Source organism: Musa acuminata, chromosome BXJ3-10 (assembly GCF_036884655.1).
Source record: "Musa acuminata AAA Group cultivar baxijiao chromosome BXJ3-10, Cavendish_Baxijiao_AAA, whole genome shotgun sequence".
Lineage (NCBI taxonomy): Eukaryota > Viridiplantae > Streptophyta > Magnoliopsida > Zingiberales > Musaceae > Musa > Musa acuminata.
This window is the reverse complement of record NC_088358.1, coordinates 25,732,704-25,747,454: the sequence shown is the minus strand read 5'-3', so window position 1 is coordinate 25,747,454 and position 14,751 is coordinate 25,732,704. Positions and strand designations below refer to the sequence as shown.

Sequence of the window (14,751 nt, the reverse complement as noted above, 5' to 3'; positions counted from 1 at the left end):
TCAGACATCCCAATAATCTTTCTACTGTGCAATCTTTTATTCTGAAAGAATAAGGTACAGAGGTCGTCATCACTCTGCATGGAGTGTATGTGCTATTCTCGAAATATAAAATTTGCTTGGTGGATTCAAATAATAATTCAATGCGTAAAGATCATATTTTCACAACACACGAAGTAAAATATTGGTGTTTAGTCACACAAAATACTACCCTTGATGAGTAAACTGTTGTATATTTAATGTGGGGCCCCGGGTGTTACTTGAAGTTGCAGTGTAGGGAGCATGGAGGTATGCTTCACCTGTATGTGCATGCACATCTCTCACATGGCTCCATCTCCATGACCTGAGCAAGTACTTGCTCATTATTAGCAGTATTGCATGCCGATATATATATATATATATATATATACCACCATGGCTACAGAGCAATTCCTGCCAAGTTTCTGTAGCAGAGCCCAGTGATGCAGGACACGGCCAGGGTTATGTCGATGCGCACTTGTACCATCAGGTGAGGTGTCTGCCATCACTTCATTCCACGTTCATCCACAACCACCGCCCGGCTTCCACTCGGCAGTCGAAGACGGGCGATGGGTCGTCTTCGTACACGTCATGTCGAAGGCTCTTAAGGCTGCGCCCTGCACTTGCCCATTCCCTCACCTACCCATTACACCCTTTGGCATCCGCTCCACCTACCGAAATCTCCACATGAATTGCCCGTATCTCCCCTCCGTCGACTGTACTCGGACGGGGGATTTAGATGTGTGCTTCTTGACAACTCATCTTCATGGAGGCACAACAACTCGGCGGTTGTCATCAATGCCCGTTGGCCTCCTCCAGCTTAATACACCTCGATTTGGATTTGGATCCATGCGTTGTTGTTCACGATGCCACCAGTGGATCTGTTGGGGGTTGTATTCACCTGAACAGTTGGACAGATTCTTCTTATCTTGTTGGTGGATCAAAATGGTAACCTTCATGGATGGCAAAAAGAAGCTTCTTCATTCGACTGCAGGCAGGAAGTACCAGTATCTTAAATTTCCGAGCGATGCTGCAAGTGCAAACGAGCTATGGGACAATTCACCTACGTAATCTAAAACAGGATCACCTCGATCCAGGCGTTTGCTGCCGATGTAGCGCGGCTTCAGTCGCAATAATGTTACCGTGCAGATTCACCCATCTCTTCTTGGTCCCTTCCAGGCTATATATGTACAACGCAACCGTCAAAGAAGACGATTGAGGAGGACAACAACTAGCCATGACAACAAAGTCATGGGAAGAAGACCTACGTGATATCTAAAAGAAGACTAGGTGTAGAATCGCTAAGTTGTCGATAGGTGGTGTAGGAAGGAAGAAAGATCTTGCTAGGTTGTGCAGCAAATAATTGATCATGGGTACTCGGTGATGACCAGTGGTGATGGGTCTTGGGGGAGTAAATGGGTGAGAGAGTGGTCCAGAAGGTGGTGAAGAGAATGGCAAACTGGAGCATTGAATGTTGGGAGGATGAAGTAAGTAACAGATAAAACGGGAGAGGCTCGGGGAACACTGTACTGCTAGGGAGTAGTGGGCGCAAGCGTCATTGGGAAATGATGGGGAATGCGAGGTCGGTGGCGTGTCGCTTTTAGACCGCACGCTTCCCCTCAATTAAAACCCCTCCCTGCCCTGCTCCTCGGCCTCCCAACTCTCCCATCTCCTTCTTCTTCTTCTTCTTCTTCTTCTCTCCCTCCGTCCGTCTCTTCGAAATGTGTTTGCTTCCATGGTGTCAACTCGACGGTAGCAGCTCAAGGTTTCTTCTTCTTCTTATCCAAGAAAAACTTGAATCTTCATCTTCTACTCGTTCCAGGCACTTGTAGAGGAAGCCCTGCAGCTACTCCAACCAAATCACCCTATCCTTTGAATCACATCCATCGGTTCCAGAAGCTATACATGTCCGTCACTCCACTCAAGCCACCGATGCCAATGCCGGTTTCTCTTGTTCGCCAGCAAGTCGTTCGTCCACGTAAATAAACAAGGCCGCGAGTTTCTAAGCTTACCTTTCCGAGCCAAAGCTAAAGAACTCTGCTCTCGAACGCGCCACCTTCCACCAACTATTACTTTCTGTAGCCTGCATCACGCGGGGGCAACGTGAGAACGCCATCAGGAAGCTTGCTTTTTGGAGTGAACAGTATCGGAGAGGGACACCACACGGCATCGCAACCAAAAGGATCAGTCCTTTTTGACATCAATGGCGGACACCCGCAACTCCTCTGAGCCGGAGAGCAGCGCCAATTCGATGTCTTCTTCCCTCTCCTCCCCGTCCTCCGCCACTACCTCCTCTTCACCTTCCCGAGCCCTTCAGGCGATTGACGAGTCGAACCAGGCGATGGCTACCTCTACTACCGGGGGGAGGAAGAGCGGCGCCGGAACGAAGCGGACGCGGGATGGGGGTACGCTGCCGGCGTACCGCGGCGTCCGGATGCGGGCGTGGGGCAAGTGGGTCTCGGAGATCCGGGAGCCCCGCAAGAAGTCGCGCATCTGGCTGGGGACGTTCCCCACGGCGGAGATGGCGGCGCGGGCACATGACGTGGCCGCACTCAGCATCAAGGGCGCCACCGCGGTCCTCAACTTCCCCGAGCTCGCCGCCACCCTTCCGCGCCCGGCCACCCTCTCTCCCCGCGACGTCCAGGCAGCAGCCGCCAAGGCCGCCGCCATGGTCCCGGCGCCGTCTCCGGCTACCCCCGACGATCCGGACACCTCCGACGAGCTCGGGGAGATCGTGGAGCTGCCGCGGCTGGACGGGTGCCTCCTCGACTCGGCCAATTCCGGGGGCGAGTTCGTGTACCACGACGCGGTCGACTCGTGGGCGCCGTGGGTGGAGACCGAGTTCGGGCTCGAGCCAGATCAGATGTGGGATCCGACCACCTTCGGAGCTCTTCTATGGGACTATTAACGCTGCTCAAGCTCTTACTCTCTCTCTCTCTCTCTCTCTCTCACTCACTCTCACCATGCTCACTAATGCCCTCTAATTTTTCATCCAAGCTGAATGGCTTCTCTCTCTTCTTCCTTTTCTTTTCCAATCCAAGCATGTCTTTTCTTTTGTGTGTGTTGAGTTTTTGTGTGTTAAAAAATCGATTTGTATAGTTCTCAAAAAGAGTGGAAGAATAAATTGTGATCACTGTTTTGTGTGAATGACCAGTTTGAACCACCAACCTTGGAACTTTTCTCTATCCTTCACACCCAGCTCTACTTTATTTGTTTCTTATTCCCAACTTTATGATCTTAGATATGATTTCAGCTTCATAGCAGTCATACACCACAGAATATTCCTATTCCAATTATTCTTGTAGCATCCCAGTCTCAAATAATTATCAATGACTCTTTAACTTTTTCTAATGCTAGTCCTTGCAGAAGACAAAATAGAAAAAGAAAGGTACAAAAAAGTCCAAAGTATTAGTTGACAGGGAATAAATAAAAAAATTCTATAGATTTATGATAGATAGATGTTTCAACTCATGCAAATCAGAGCAATTATTAATGATTCTGCTGAATAGAAGCTCTATATTTTGAAGTATGTGAGCCAAGTGGCATTACACATACCTAAATAGACAACGATGCTCTTCCTTTTCAAGTCCTTTCCTCATGTCAGCATCAGCCACTAAGCTCTAAGCAATTAAAGTGCGGTTTGGAGCCTCTTCAAAGACTAAGGACGTCCTCATCACCTAACTTGCCCAAACTTAGCGAAGAATAAATTAGCATCATGTCATTAGAGCAGCGTGACAGCTCTATCAAGTCACATCACCCAATGGACGTCAGCTTTAGCGGTAAAGGACCAGTAGCCATTCTGTGTGCTACGACGCACGGTGAAACCGATGGCTGCTGATCCTCTGTTTGTTCTTAATAATCAATCGTACTCTTATAATGAACTGATAAGAAAAGGATGACTGGCGCAGAGGCTCGCCTTCCCTACTCTATCGCTTTCAAAGCTTGCGGTCATCCTGCGTTGCGCGAGACGGTAGCGGGTCGCTTTTCAAGACGGCACGGCACACCCGCGAGTTGCTCGACGTATCGCGTCACTGAAGGTTGTTTATGAGAAATTAAGAGAGAGAGAGAGAAGGGATGGGCACATGTGGTTTCAAAGGTATCTACGGTCTCCTCCTCGAATAAAAAAAAAGGGGGAGAGAAAGCAACAGTCTTCTTTCACGCACGCTGGAAATTGGAAAACCAGCTGCTATCACAACATGGACTGTCCACTGCGCTCTCTCTATTTGTTAGTCCAGAAAGCATATAAAAAGTGTCTTCCCGTCCTTTTCTTTTCTTTTTCTTCTTGTCTGGGAGACAGTGATCTGCAGGTTTACTGCATTGTTTACTTTCTTTTCAGCATATATTTTTTCCCACCCTGCGGTGCACGCATGTCTCTCAGAAGCATTTCCGCAAACAATTTGCGGTCACGCGCAATGCGTGGCATCCGTCAGCTACCCCCAACCTCCATTACCCATTATTCTACTCCATGCCCTCCTCCTCTGGTCCCTGGATCTGATGTGACGACCCTTCCCCTTCCCCTCGAGCTAAACACAACCCGGGTTCAGCCACGCGTCTAGTGGTCTCAGAAGCAGGAACGATGGCCCAATTCTTTATCACTTAGCTAATTCCATGACAAATATGAACTGCTAAAAACTCACCGACGACGACGACGACGACGACGCTTGCGACCATGAAATGACCTCAGCAATAAGATCTCTCGCCTACCGCCTCCTGCGCATAAAAACCGAGAACGAGACAAGCGACTGATTGCAGTAAGATAAGATGGGATAAGATGTGTGTGCAGGGGAAGTACTCCGTGTCACAACAGGGTTGCCTTACTTTTTCCGGACAGAATGATAGGACGTGTGTCCTTGCGGGTGTGTTCCCGGAGGAGGTCCCCCTTTCCATGGTTTTGCGATCACTGCCCATAAAGAACACTAACCTTTTGACGTCCGTCTGCTTCTTACCACCAATTCTCCATGCAGTTTGGAGAGGATCCAAATGCATGCATTCGCTCTCACTCTTACCACCAACACTGCAGATGACCGGCCCCCACCACATGAAAGTGCAGGTTTGCATGCAGTGCATGCAAGTGGTGGTTGGATTTCACAGTGTCATATCTCACGCCGGCGACCGTCAACGTGGTTGGTGGTACTTCAAAGATTACGGCCGTCCCTACTCCCTCTTCGGCCCAGTTGTACATCGAGATAAATCTCTGGGCCCTCCTGCTTGGATACCTTAGATTTTACCTCAATGCCGACAAGATGAGAGGAGGAGAACGATCATTCACATGTTCAGACTCCACCATTCATAAATCCTTGGACAATATATTTTGTCTTTGCCAATAATTCGAAGCTGCACAAGAAGTGAAAGAGTAGATTGGAAACGAGTTAAAGCTGGCTTAAAGCAGTACAGGGGAACTGGCCATCAATCCCAATCGCATCGCAGTTTAGCAAGCCATGTTCACAGAATCCGCGTGGGCAACGCTGCCGCCAGCTTTTCTGGATTTGACATCGTCGTGCCGTGGCCGACGGTACGGTTCGAGGGGGAGATCGGAGAAAGACGCTGTTCCAAACCCGTGTCGTCCAACACGCACACAACGTCGAGTTGTGCGCCTCCTGAATGCGCCAGCTTTGGTTCTGCTGCTTGTCTTGCGCGGCAATGTTGACCGATTCAAGTGCTCGAGGGATCGGCGCAGACAAAGATCAGACGCGTCAATCGCAGACAAAGGTCAAACCTTCACCGTTTGGATGATCAATGTTGCTGTGAAAATTATATTAAGTATCTAAAAGAAATAAGTGATAATAAAAATATCATTCATGAGATCGGGTAATCAATCAATCACCAGTATATTAATCATTTACATGTGATCAATCAATAACGATCTGATTGCGATAAAAGTGACTCGTAGTCAGGTTTCGATGCTTCCGCGAAGTCTCACAATGGCTTGGACTGCGGGACGAGCACCGAAAAGTAGGCAATGATGCGGGCGGGCCCAAGCCAAACGAAGTCGGGGTCCACCCACCACGGCCGACGAATGCGACTGTCGGCGTTGCCATCGCTCGACACGTCTCACGCACTCTATTAACGACGAGAGGGGGTGCCTACGTCTCCGGGGAGGGACCCGCACACACGCGACTCGATTGATCTGCGACGTAACAGAGAAATCTAAATCGATTGGCAATCCATCGTAGAGAATTGACTTATGAAACGAATTCCGAAGCTTAAATTGCCTATTCCTGAAGATTATTGAGGCAATACGTTGATATGAACCCCAGAATATGGTGACAAATAAACGTCTATGAATTTGTTGACCTAAGATCGATACATGAGTTATCTAAATAGTCGAATTCAAAGATATCCCCTACTTGTCATTCGTGTATAGCGCTACACATGCCATAACATTAGGGTGAAACATATGGGAACTTTTCTTTCTGTGATATATTAAGAATCCAAATTCTCTATAAATTCATATTTCTTGAGAGAGAGGTGAATGGGCTTTTTGGGCGGGTTTTAATGCGTTCGGAGTTTGTTGGGCCAGACATCTATCCGAAGAAGAAAATAGATATCCCACTGTACTATATATATATATATATATATATATATATATATATATATATATATATATATATATATATATATATATATATATATATATATATATATATAATGTGTTTTGCTGGTTGTAAGTTTTTTTTCTTACTCATGTTTTTAGAGATACCTAAATTGATTGGTTAATATTAGGAGAAAATATTATTGACGTTTTGATCGATCCAATGTAGTCCAAACCCATATACGTAGGAATGTCCGATATATCTTTAAGATGAAAATATCATACTCCCGGTGTAGATGTCATCTACATGAATATTCAAGTCAAGAGGGGTTTTCCAACCGATTTCTCTTATGTAGATGGAGGGTGATTTGAATTTTACATGACAATCATGTGTCGGTTCATAGTAATTCATTAACTACTAAATCAATTTTGTATTGAAAAAATTTTTGATATTGGCTTCGCTTTTAGTAATAGGTTTTTTTGAAAAAAAACTTGATATTTATTCTATTCTATGGGGTTCGAAAATACGTGGCATAAAACAACGTTGTTTACGTATGCATTACGAGTCACATGGTCGATCAAATGAAAAGGAACATTGAGTTCATATATTCGGGTTTAGACCGGGTTTGGAGCCCAACGCCAAGTCGACCTACTCAGAGGACGCAAATCGATCGGACCAGATTGATCCAAGTCGTCCTACGATGTGGTCAGGTTGGACCAAATAGGATCCCGTTTGAACTGCGCACTGCACATTACATTCGACTTTTCTTTTTATTTTATATCTTTTGCTTAATTATCTTTTTTCGTCCGCAAAAATACAAATGTTATTTTCCGTTTCGATTCTCTTCGACCACTTTCACTACATTGTTCTTCGCTTTTAGAGGCATCGAGAACATAATCTCGATCGGTCTCTCCTCCTCTTTGCACAACCGTTAGGGTTTTGATCGGTTTCTTTGTCTGGCGTCTTCGATCTGCACGACCACCGCCGATGGAGGAGCGCCGTTGTCTCGACGCCGATGAGGCGCCTGGGAACGGAGGGTGTGCGACGGCAGGAGAAGAGGTGGAAGGGGAGCCGCAGGGGCGATGTCTCGACCTCACGAGCTTTCAGCTCCATGACCTGCGTGAGGTCGAGATCCCGGATGACCTCGTCGAGTTGGATCTCACCGCCAACAGGCTTTCCGAGTTGGACCCGCGCATCCGTCTCCTCCCGCAGCTGCGGAAGCTCTCGCTTCGGCAGAACCTTTTCGACGACAAGGGCGTCGAGCCCATCTCCCAGTGGAAAGCCATCGCCGGCTTGCTTGTAATGCTTCCCGTTTTCTCGTTCTTGATAACTCGTTTGAATTCTCTTGCTTTTTTTATTAATTCCAAGAGGAGTAATGTGTTACCTTCGTAAATGTCTGTTTTTATTCTTAATTTCTTGCACAAATTTAGTACGTTTATTTCAAAACGGCACAAACATTCTTTTCATCCATGAATGAATTGAATTGTCATCTGAGACGATAGTGAAGCATTGTTATATGATGCAAGTCGAATAGAGTAGGTAGAAATGGATCGACTTGAATAGATGGACGAAAAAAGAACAAGAAGATGGAGAAATATGCACAGGTTCACAGTTTATAACAGAGGGCATTGCTTCCAATGGCGATAATGCAGAATTTGGTGGCGAGAAGGGAATCTAGAAACAGAGAAAGTGGCCTTGTTATGAGGGTTCCAATATAAATGTTTTGAAGCCCTGGTGACTGCCATTATGGAGCTCTCAAGCGTCACTTTCTTGCAACTTGCGGTTAATGAACAAATGAAAGGTACTTTGATTAGGGAAAGACAAAAGAAGTTGTGCAACGTGCAGCCGACAAACAAAACAAATAGCCAATTTATATGTGAGAAGTGAATAGGCTAGTATTAGTGAAAGGTTAGAGTATTCTGGAAGAAAAAGTTTCACTACTGTTGGAAATATTAATCTTGCAAATAACTTAGCATTTTCTAATATTTTGTGATTTTTAAAATTTTGATTCAAAATTTTTTATTTTCAATCTTAATTCGTCTGATTCTAATCACAAATCTTTGGTTGATGTCTATACTGTGGAGCTTCAGGGAAATGCCTTGGTTAACTGGCACATTCCATTGGAAAAGTTTTATGAAAAAACAACTTTAACAATGAAACAGATGAAGAGCGAGGTCTATCTTCCATTTACTATGATATAGATAATTAATTTTCATTTTTGTTTAAATATGGAGTGGCAAGGTTTTTGGATTCTTTTATTTGACTAAACCCAAGCCGCCTTTGTTGCTATCTATTATCCACTGGTGGTTGCTTTATTGTGCAGGAGCTGGTACTCCGGGATAACAAGCTGAGAAATATACCTGATGTTAGCATTTTCAAAAGCCTCCTTCTCTTTGATGTCTCTTTCAATGAGATATCTTCCTTGCATGGCTTGTCCAAGGTCTCCGACACACTCAAAGAGCTTTATGTTTCAAAGAATGAAGTCAACAAGATCGAGGAACTTGAACACTTGCATTCGTTGCAGATCCTTGAACTCGGTTCAAATAGATTAAGGGTGAGCTTTTATATCTTGTAACTTTTATCAAAGGCTTTATAGATTGGTAAAAAGCAGTTCCAGAAACTGAATTTGTTTTCCTTAAAAAATATATGTCATCGCGATAATCTTTGGTACTTCTCTGATGATATAATTCATGCTAATCTTTTTTCCCGATCCGCATGCAAGGTTATGGAGAACTTGCAAACGTTGACAAACTTACAGGAGCTGTGGCTTGGACGAAACCGTATTCGGATGGTCAACTTGTGTGGGCTGAAATGTATCAGAAAAATAAGTTTACAGAGCAACCGTTTGACATCCACGATGGGGTTTCAGGTAAAAGAAACAAAAAAGGTTTTTCTACTGTCGCATTTCATTACGTGTAATACATGATGAATTAATATTATTCTTATTCTAGGGATGCATCGCACTAGAGGAATTGTATCTGAGTCATAATGGTATCCAAAGGATGGAAGGGTTGTCCACCTTAGAAAACCTACGTGTACTGGACATTTCATCCAATAAACTTACCATGATTAGTGATATTGACAAACTGACAAGGTATGAATAACTTCTTTGTCTCTCTGGCTCAGTGGTCATCTTTTTGATTTATGCATTTGTCGATACCATGCAGATTAGAAGACCTGTGGCTTAATGACAACCAAATAGCTTCGCTAGAAGGCATTGATGTAGCTGTATGTGGTTCAAGGGAACGGCTTACAACCATTTATCTCGAGCGCAATCCATGTGTATGTTTTTTGAAATTTCAGGGAGTAATTATTTAGTTTTTGATTGGCCTCATTTAATGTTCTTAACACAAGCTTTAGAAAGGCTTGCTTAGGTCACTAGTATGGATATCCTTCCTCGAGCTCGTAAAATTAGAAAAAATTGAGTGATGAATGGATTTCGAATGTGCTAATCTATTTCACTCTGTTAAAAATGTGTTGCAGGCTAGCTCGCCAGATTATTCTACTACTTTGAGGCAGATATTTCCAAACATTCAGCAGATTGATTCAGATATTTTTATGTGAGGGATTGGATGATCATGCATGTTACTGAATATGATCAGTAATCACTTGAGAAATGGATTTTGGAATCACATTTCATGGTACAAGCTACTCGATCTTCACCTACTTAAATTGTCCTTGTAACCTTACAGGTTATTAATCATCCATTTGGTGACTTTCATCCTCACTCGTGAACTGGTGGAATTTGGGAGCAGTTAGAATTATGATGCATTTCTAACAGAGAAGTCTGTTGCAGAGCAAACCTTTGTATCAAGTAGGTTTATCAGAAGCAATCTCCTCCTTGGCAACGAATACGGTACCACAGCAAGTTCCAAGAGAACGAAGGTGGAAAATTTTATGCCATTTTTGAAGTGGTGGGTTAAAGTAGAAAAATAGACAATGTGTCCTGCTCTCATTTTGTCAAGAACAGGAAACATGTTGAGCTTCAAGCCCTGTTCATAATGTCAATGTTGAAATCTTAAGTTCATAATGTCAATGATGTTAATTACAAGAAAAGCTGTCACGGTTATGCTATCAATCCTTTCTCTTTATTCGGGAATCCAAATCATGAAACAGTAACGACTTAGATGACAAACAGTACTGTTCCACTGCTTCAGGTTTTTCTCATTCGTTCGCACGGCTTCCGACACTCGCTCCGCCATGCCTTCGAAGCCGTCTTTAGTCCAAGCCTGCAGTGGGTCGGAGTGGAACGACCACTCGAGCTCGCACCCGCCTTCCCCACGCCCGTCGGCGCGCAGCGGCAGGACCTTCAACCTCGCGACGTACGGCCGGAGCCCCATGTTGTTCTCGGCCACCTTGTAGCTGTACCGGCGGCGGCAGAACGACCTTGAACGTTGCCACGTACCGCTTCAGCCCTATATTGTTGTCGGCCACCTTGTACCTGAAACTTCGCTCCGCAGGGTCGAACGCCAGCAGTTCCTCGTAAGCCCAGATGAGAGGGTTGCCGTCGTCACCCGGGGGGCTGCCGCAGTAACGCACGCAGCCTGGCCCGCTTTCATCGCCGGCTGTCTTGCAGCATGTCTCGACCAGCCCCGGGAGCCACAAGTGAAGGCTGCAGAAGTCGGAGAGGAGGGACCAGGCTTCGTCAGCGTTCGTGCTGAGGAGCTTGGCCGAGGCTTTGCCTTCCCACTTCTCAGGTGGGTCTTGCTCCATTGCTGAGCCTTCAGAGGGAGATCATGGATCTTCTTATATAGGAAGAAAGTAGACCAGTGGACCACAACATTTGGAATGAGCAAAATTTCGACTGGTGGTGGTCTCTCCAATGGAATCGACATCGTTCCGCTCGTGGCTCATCGATTAGTGTCCGTAGGCATTGGGCACACACATTTGCCTGCTTTGAGACCACGCTTTCTTCGTGCTGCATCTGATGCTAATCTATGCCAAGAAAAAAAATTCATGTGGTAAATATCGATTACTTCCCGAAAAATTTATGACATATATCATCAAACTCAACTGGGAATCTATATTCTTTGCCAAAGTAATCGGTTCTCTACAGTCCAAGGAAGACCGGTCGATAAGCGTCTGTCACTTCCTCACAAGCTATATACTCTTTGGCTTGTCTAGCATCGGAGAGGAATGCGGTAAGAACCAAAACTACAACTGTAAGTTCCTCAGCAACGCTAGAAAATGGCAGCTTACGGAGTCGACATGTTCTTGTCAGTTTGCAATTCTCGTGTTTCATGACAAGCTTTCCTATTTGGATTGTCCGAGTATTGGACAGGTGTGTGAGAGACAAATTGTCGTGTTTCACATGATGTTGAAAGGAGAGGGCTAGTCGAAGGAGGCTTAAAATGTGAGGCATTTGCAGGGTGTTGATATCATGGCATAAATGTAAGACATTTGAAGGAGGACATTTGAAGGAGGCCAAAGAGTGAGTTCTATCTCTGATAGAAATGTGCCATCGAACTAAGTCCTCACAAATAATGTTTTGGTACTGAACGATAGAAATGAAATAGAAAGAAAAAGATTTTATTAATTGATTGTATTTGACATAATACTTCATATTTATATATGTTTGGAAAGGAGAATTTTTTTCAATAGAGGAGGATTTTCCTTAACAGCTTTCTGATATCTTATCATGTAGGTGGAGAGATCTTGGCTGTTATTTAGATTGATATCACGGGAGATATTGACTATTATCACTGGAAAACAGTGATTTTGTACATAATGCTCGGATTGTTTATAGATTATCTCAAACTGATGATACTGTCAAAGTACATATCTTATAGTGTCCGGGAGTGAGAAAAGAATTCTAAAAATAAAAAAAATTATAGAGATCAATAATAAAAAAAAATACTAAAAAGTTGACGTAAGATTTAACATGATTATATAAATATTTATTTATATCTATAGCAAAACTTAAAATTTTAATTTCAAGGTTATCGAGTTATCTCCGCTCAAGCACAAATTTTCTTACCTATCCTCTCGTATAAATATTAAAAAATTATATTTTTTTCTCACTCTCTACCGAAGTCCTAAGGAGTATTCACTCTAAAGAAATCTAAAAACACCAAAAATATTCTTCACATCTTACTTTTCGTCTAAAGTAATTCTAAAATACTTGTTAATCATAACATATAATAAGAAAATATTGACATGCCTTATATAATTATGTGATCAACCAGCAAACTTACATGATCTATAAGAAGATGACCAGCTCCATCAAGATTGGAACTGATACATGGCAGGAACTTCGTTGGAAGAGGTTCATCATCTCTCTACGATGGCTTTAGATAAAATGGATTTTATTTAGGTTATGATGTGTTGATCTAGCTTCTGTGCTTGTGTAGTTCTGAGACTCTTTCACTTACCTAAACCTTGACAAGTTCTGCTGCTGCAGAAGAAAATATATAATCGCTTATTTCTCATTGATGAATTCTTCTGATTTAGACCACCGTCTACTTCCATATTCCATACATGTATCTTTCACCAATAAATTCAATCCACTGCACATCGTCTGCAGATAGCAAAGATTACAACCCACTACGGTGGGAAATCGTGGAAATCCTGCCGATGGAGGAGACAAATGTTGGAGAGCACCAATCCATTTGTCCACCAGAATATTTCCAGGGAATGAGTAGATAACTCTGTAAAATGGAGCGTCAGTGATTGCATGTTTTGAATATGGATCATATGGTGGACAGGATTTGGCGTTGGAAGAACCAGATGAGATGATGAAAGCAATGTGTGCGAGTGACTTCTTTGAGCTCCTCTTAGCTTCACCAAATTTGACAAAAGTCCTCTTAGCTTCACCAAATTTGACAAAAGAAAGTTAGAACGTTGTACTTTACTAGTTTCCCTCGATAATTTTATGCTAGATGGTATTATTACTATGAGAAGAAATAATTCAGTAACATCTTATATTAATTCATATGCATTTATCTTATAGAACAAAGAAAAGTCAAAGTTCAAGGATATAAGCGATTCACACATGAATAGAAGCAAGTCAAAATCAAGAAAAGATATTATTTATTATAATTATAGTAAAAAATAATATTAAAATAATCAATGCAAGCAAGAAGAATAAGAAAAAAAAAAAAAGAACATATAGAGTAAGAAGATAATACTACAACTATAGTGTAGGGTGATGATTATTTGATTTTATCTACTTCTGATGATATTTTTTCAGGGTCTCGAGTGAGTGATTAACATAGATGTTTCTTATCATGCTACACTGTAGATGAATTTTTTTGTTATCTATAGGTCTAAAAATTTTGGTATTATCAAGATGGACACCTATGACATGATAAACATCATCAACATGAGTGATTTTCATATAAAGATCAATCTTAGCTACAAGTTGATACTTAATTATGTGAGGGATATGATTGACTTGAGGTTGAATTTAATTCCAGTTGGAAGGCTAGATGATAAAAACTTTGATAACAGATTTCACATAAGATAATGAAAGCAAGTTCTCTTAATGTATCTAGTGAAAAGAAATATTACACTTTGTATAAGTTGTAGGCTAAAACTTGTAATGAGCAATTAAATACTATAGAGAAAGATTTCAACTTAAGATTATGACGTAGATAACTGGATCTCAAGAGCGAGAGAGGTTGTAAAATCTCATTCAAATTCAAACTCAAGTAATTTTTAACGTTTTTTTCTTAATATATTTTTTTTAATTTTTAAATTAGTTTGGAATTGAACTAAAACTATTAGTTTGGTCGGGAGTAGATTGGAACCGAATTACCTCCTTGGTTTTGGTTTGGTCTGAAACCATAAAATCATTGATCGATTCCGATTTTGACTTGTTCACTTTAAACTAAATCATGATCAGGACAACCTTTATTTCTAGATTCAATAATTAAAAAATCTAACATAATATTACTCAAATGCTTGAATTTCAAGCAAGAAATTCAGATTAAAAGTTAAAGGTTTTGGATTACATCCATCTGCATTATCATGTATGCTATTTTGACTAAATTAACTCAAACTCGACGATGAATTTAGAGGGAAGAGGTAACTTAAATTACAACCGAACTTGCATGGTTATGAACCGAAAGCTTAGGGGAAAGCGACACCGCGCTTTCAACTTTGGTAGTGGTGGTGGCGGCGGCGGCGGCGGTGGCGGCTGTGTATTACAAGGACGTGTCTCTCGTGCTTGCTTTGCGAGGTTCCTCCACCCCCACCCCACCAC

At 42.7% G+C, this 14,751-nt stretch overlaps 2 protein-coding genes and 1 pseudogene across 2 annotated transcripts; 2 read left to right on the top strand and 1 right to left on the bottom strand.

Annotated features, from left to right (window-relative positions):
* Positions 1–1,665: 1,665 nt before the first annotated feature.
* Positions 1,666–3,162, top strand: LOC104000868 (ethylene-responsive transcription factor TINY-like). Its single transcript, XM_009423010.3, has one exon. It carries the CDS (start codon positions 2,219–2,221, stop codon positions 2,921–2,923), a length of 705 nt encoding a protein of 234 aa, XP_009421285.2. The 5' UTR covers positions 1,666–2,218; the 3' UTR covers positions 2,924–3,162.
* A 4,238-nt stretch (positions 3,163–7,400) lies between these two features.
* Positions 7,401–10,271, top strand: LOC135651149 (protein phosphatase 1 regulatory inhibitor subunit PPP1R7 homolog). The gene is made up of 6 exons (XM_065171016.1): positions 7,401–7,847; positions 8,872–9,102; positions 9,271–9,417; positions 9,500–9,642; positions 9,716–9,830; positions 10,032–10,271. The coding sequence occupies exons 1-6, from the start codon at positions 7,536–7,538 to the stop codon at positions 10,110–10,112; spliced, it is 1,029 nt and encodes a 342-aa protein (XP_065027088.1). The 5' UTR covers positions 7,401–7,535; the 3' UTR covers positions 10,113–10,271.
* Positions 10,272–10,613: 342 nt separating this feature from the next.
* LOC135651151 (lachrymatory-factor synthase-like) lies at positions 10,614–11,299 on the bottom strand (annotated as a pseudogene).
* Between the last annotated feature and the right edge of the window lie 3,452 nt (positions 11,300–14,751).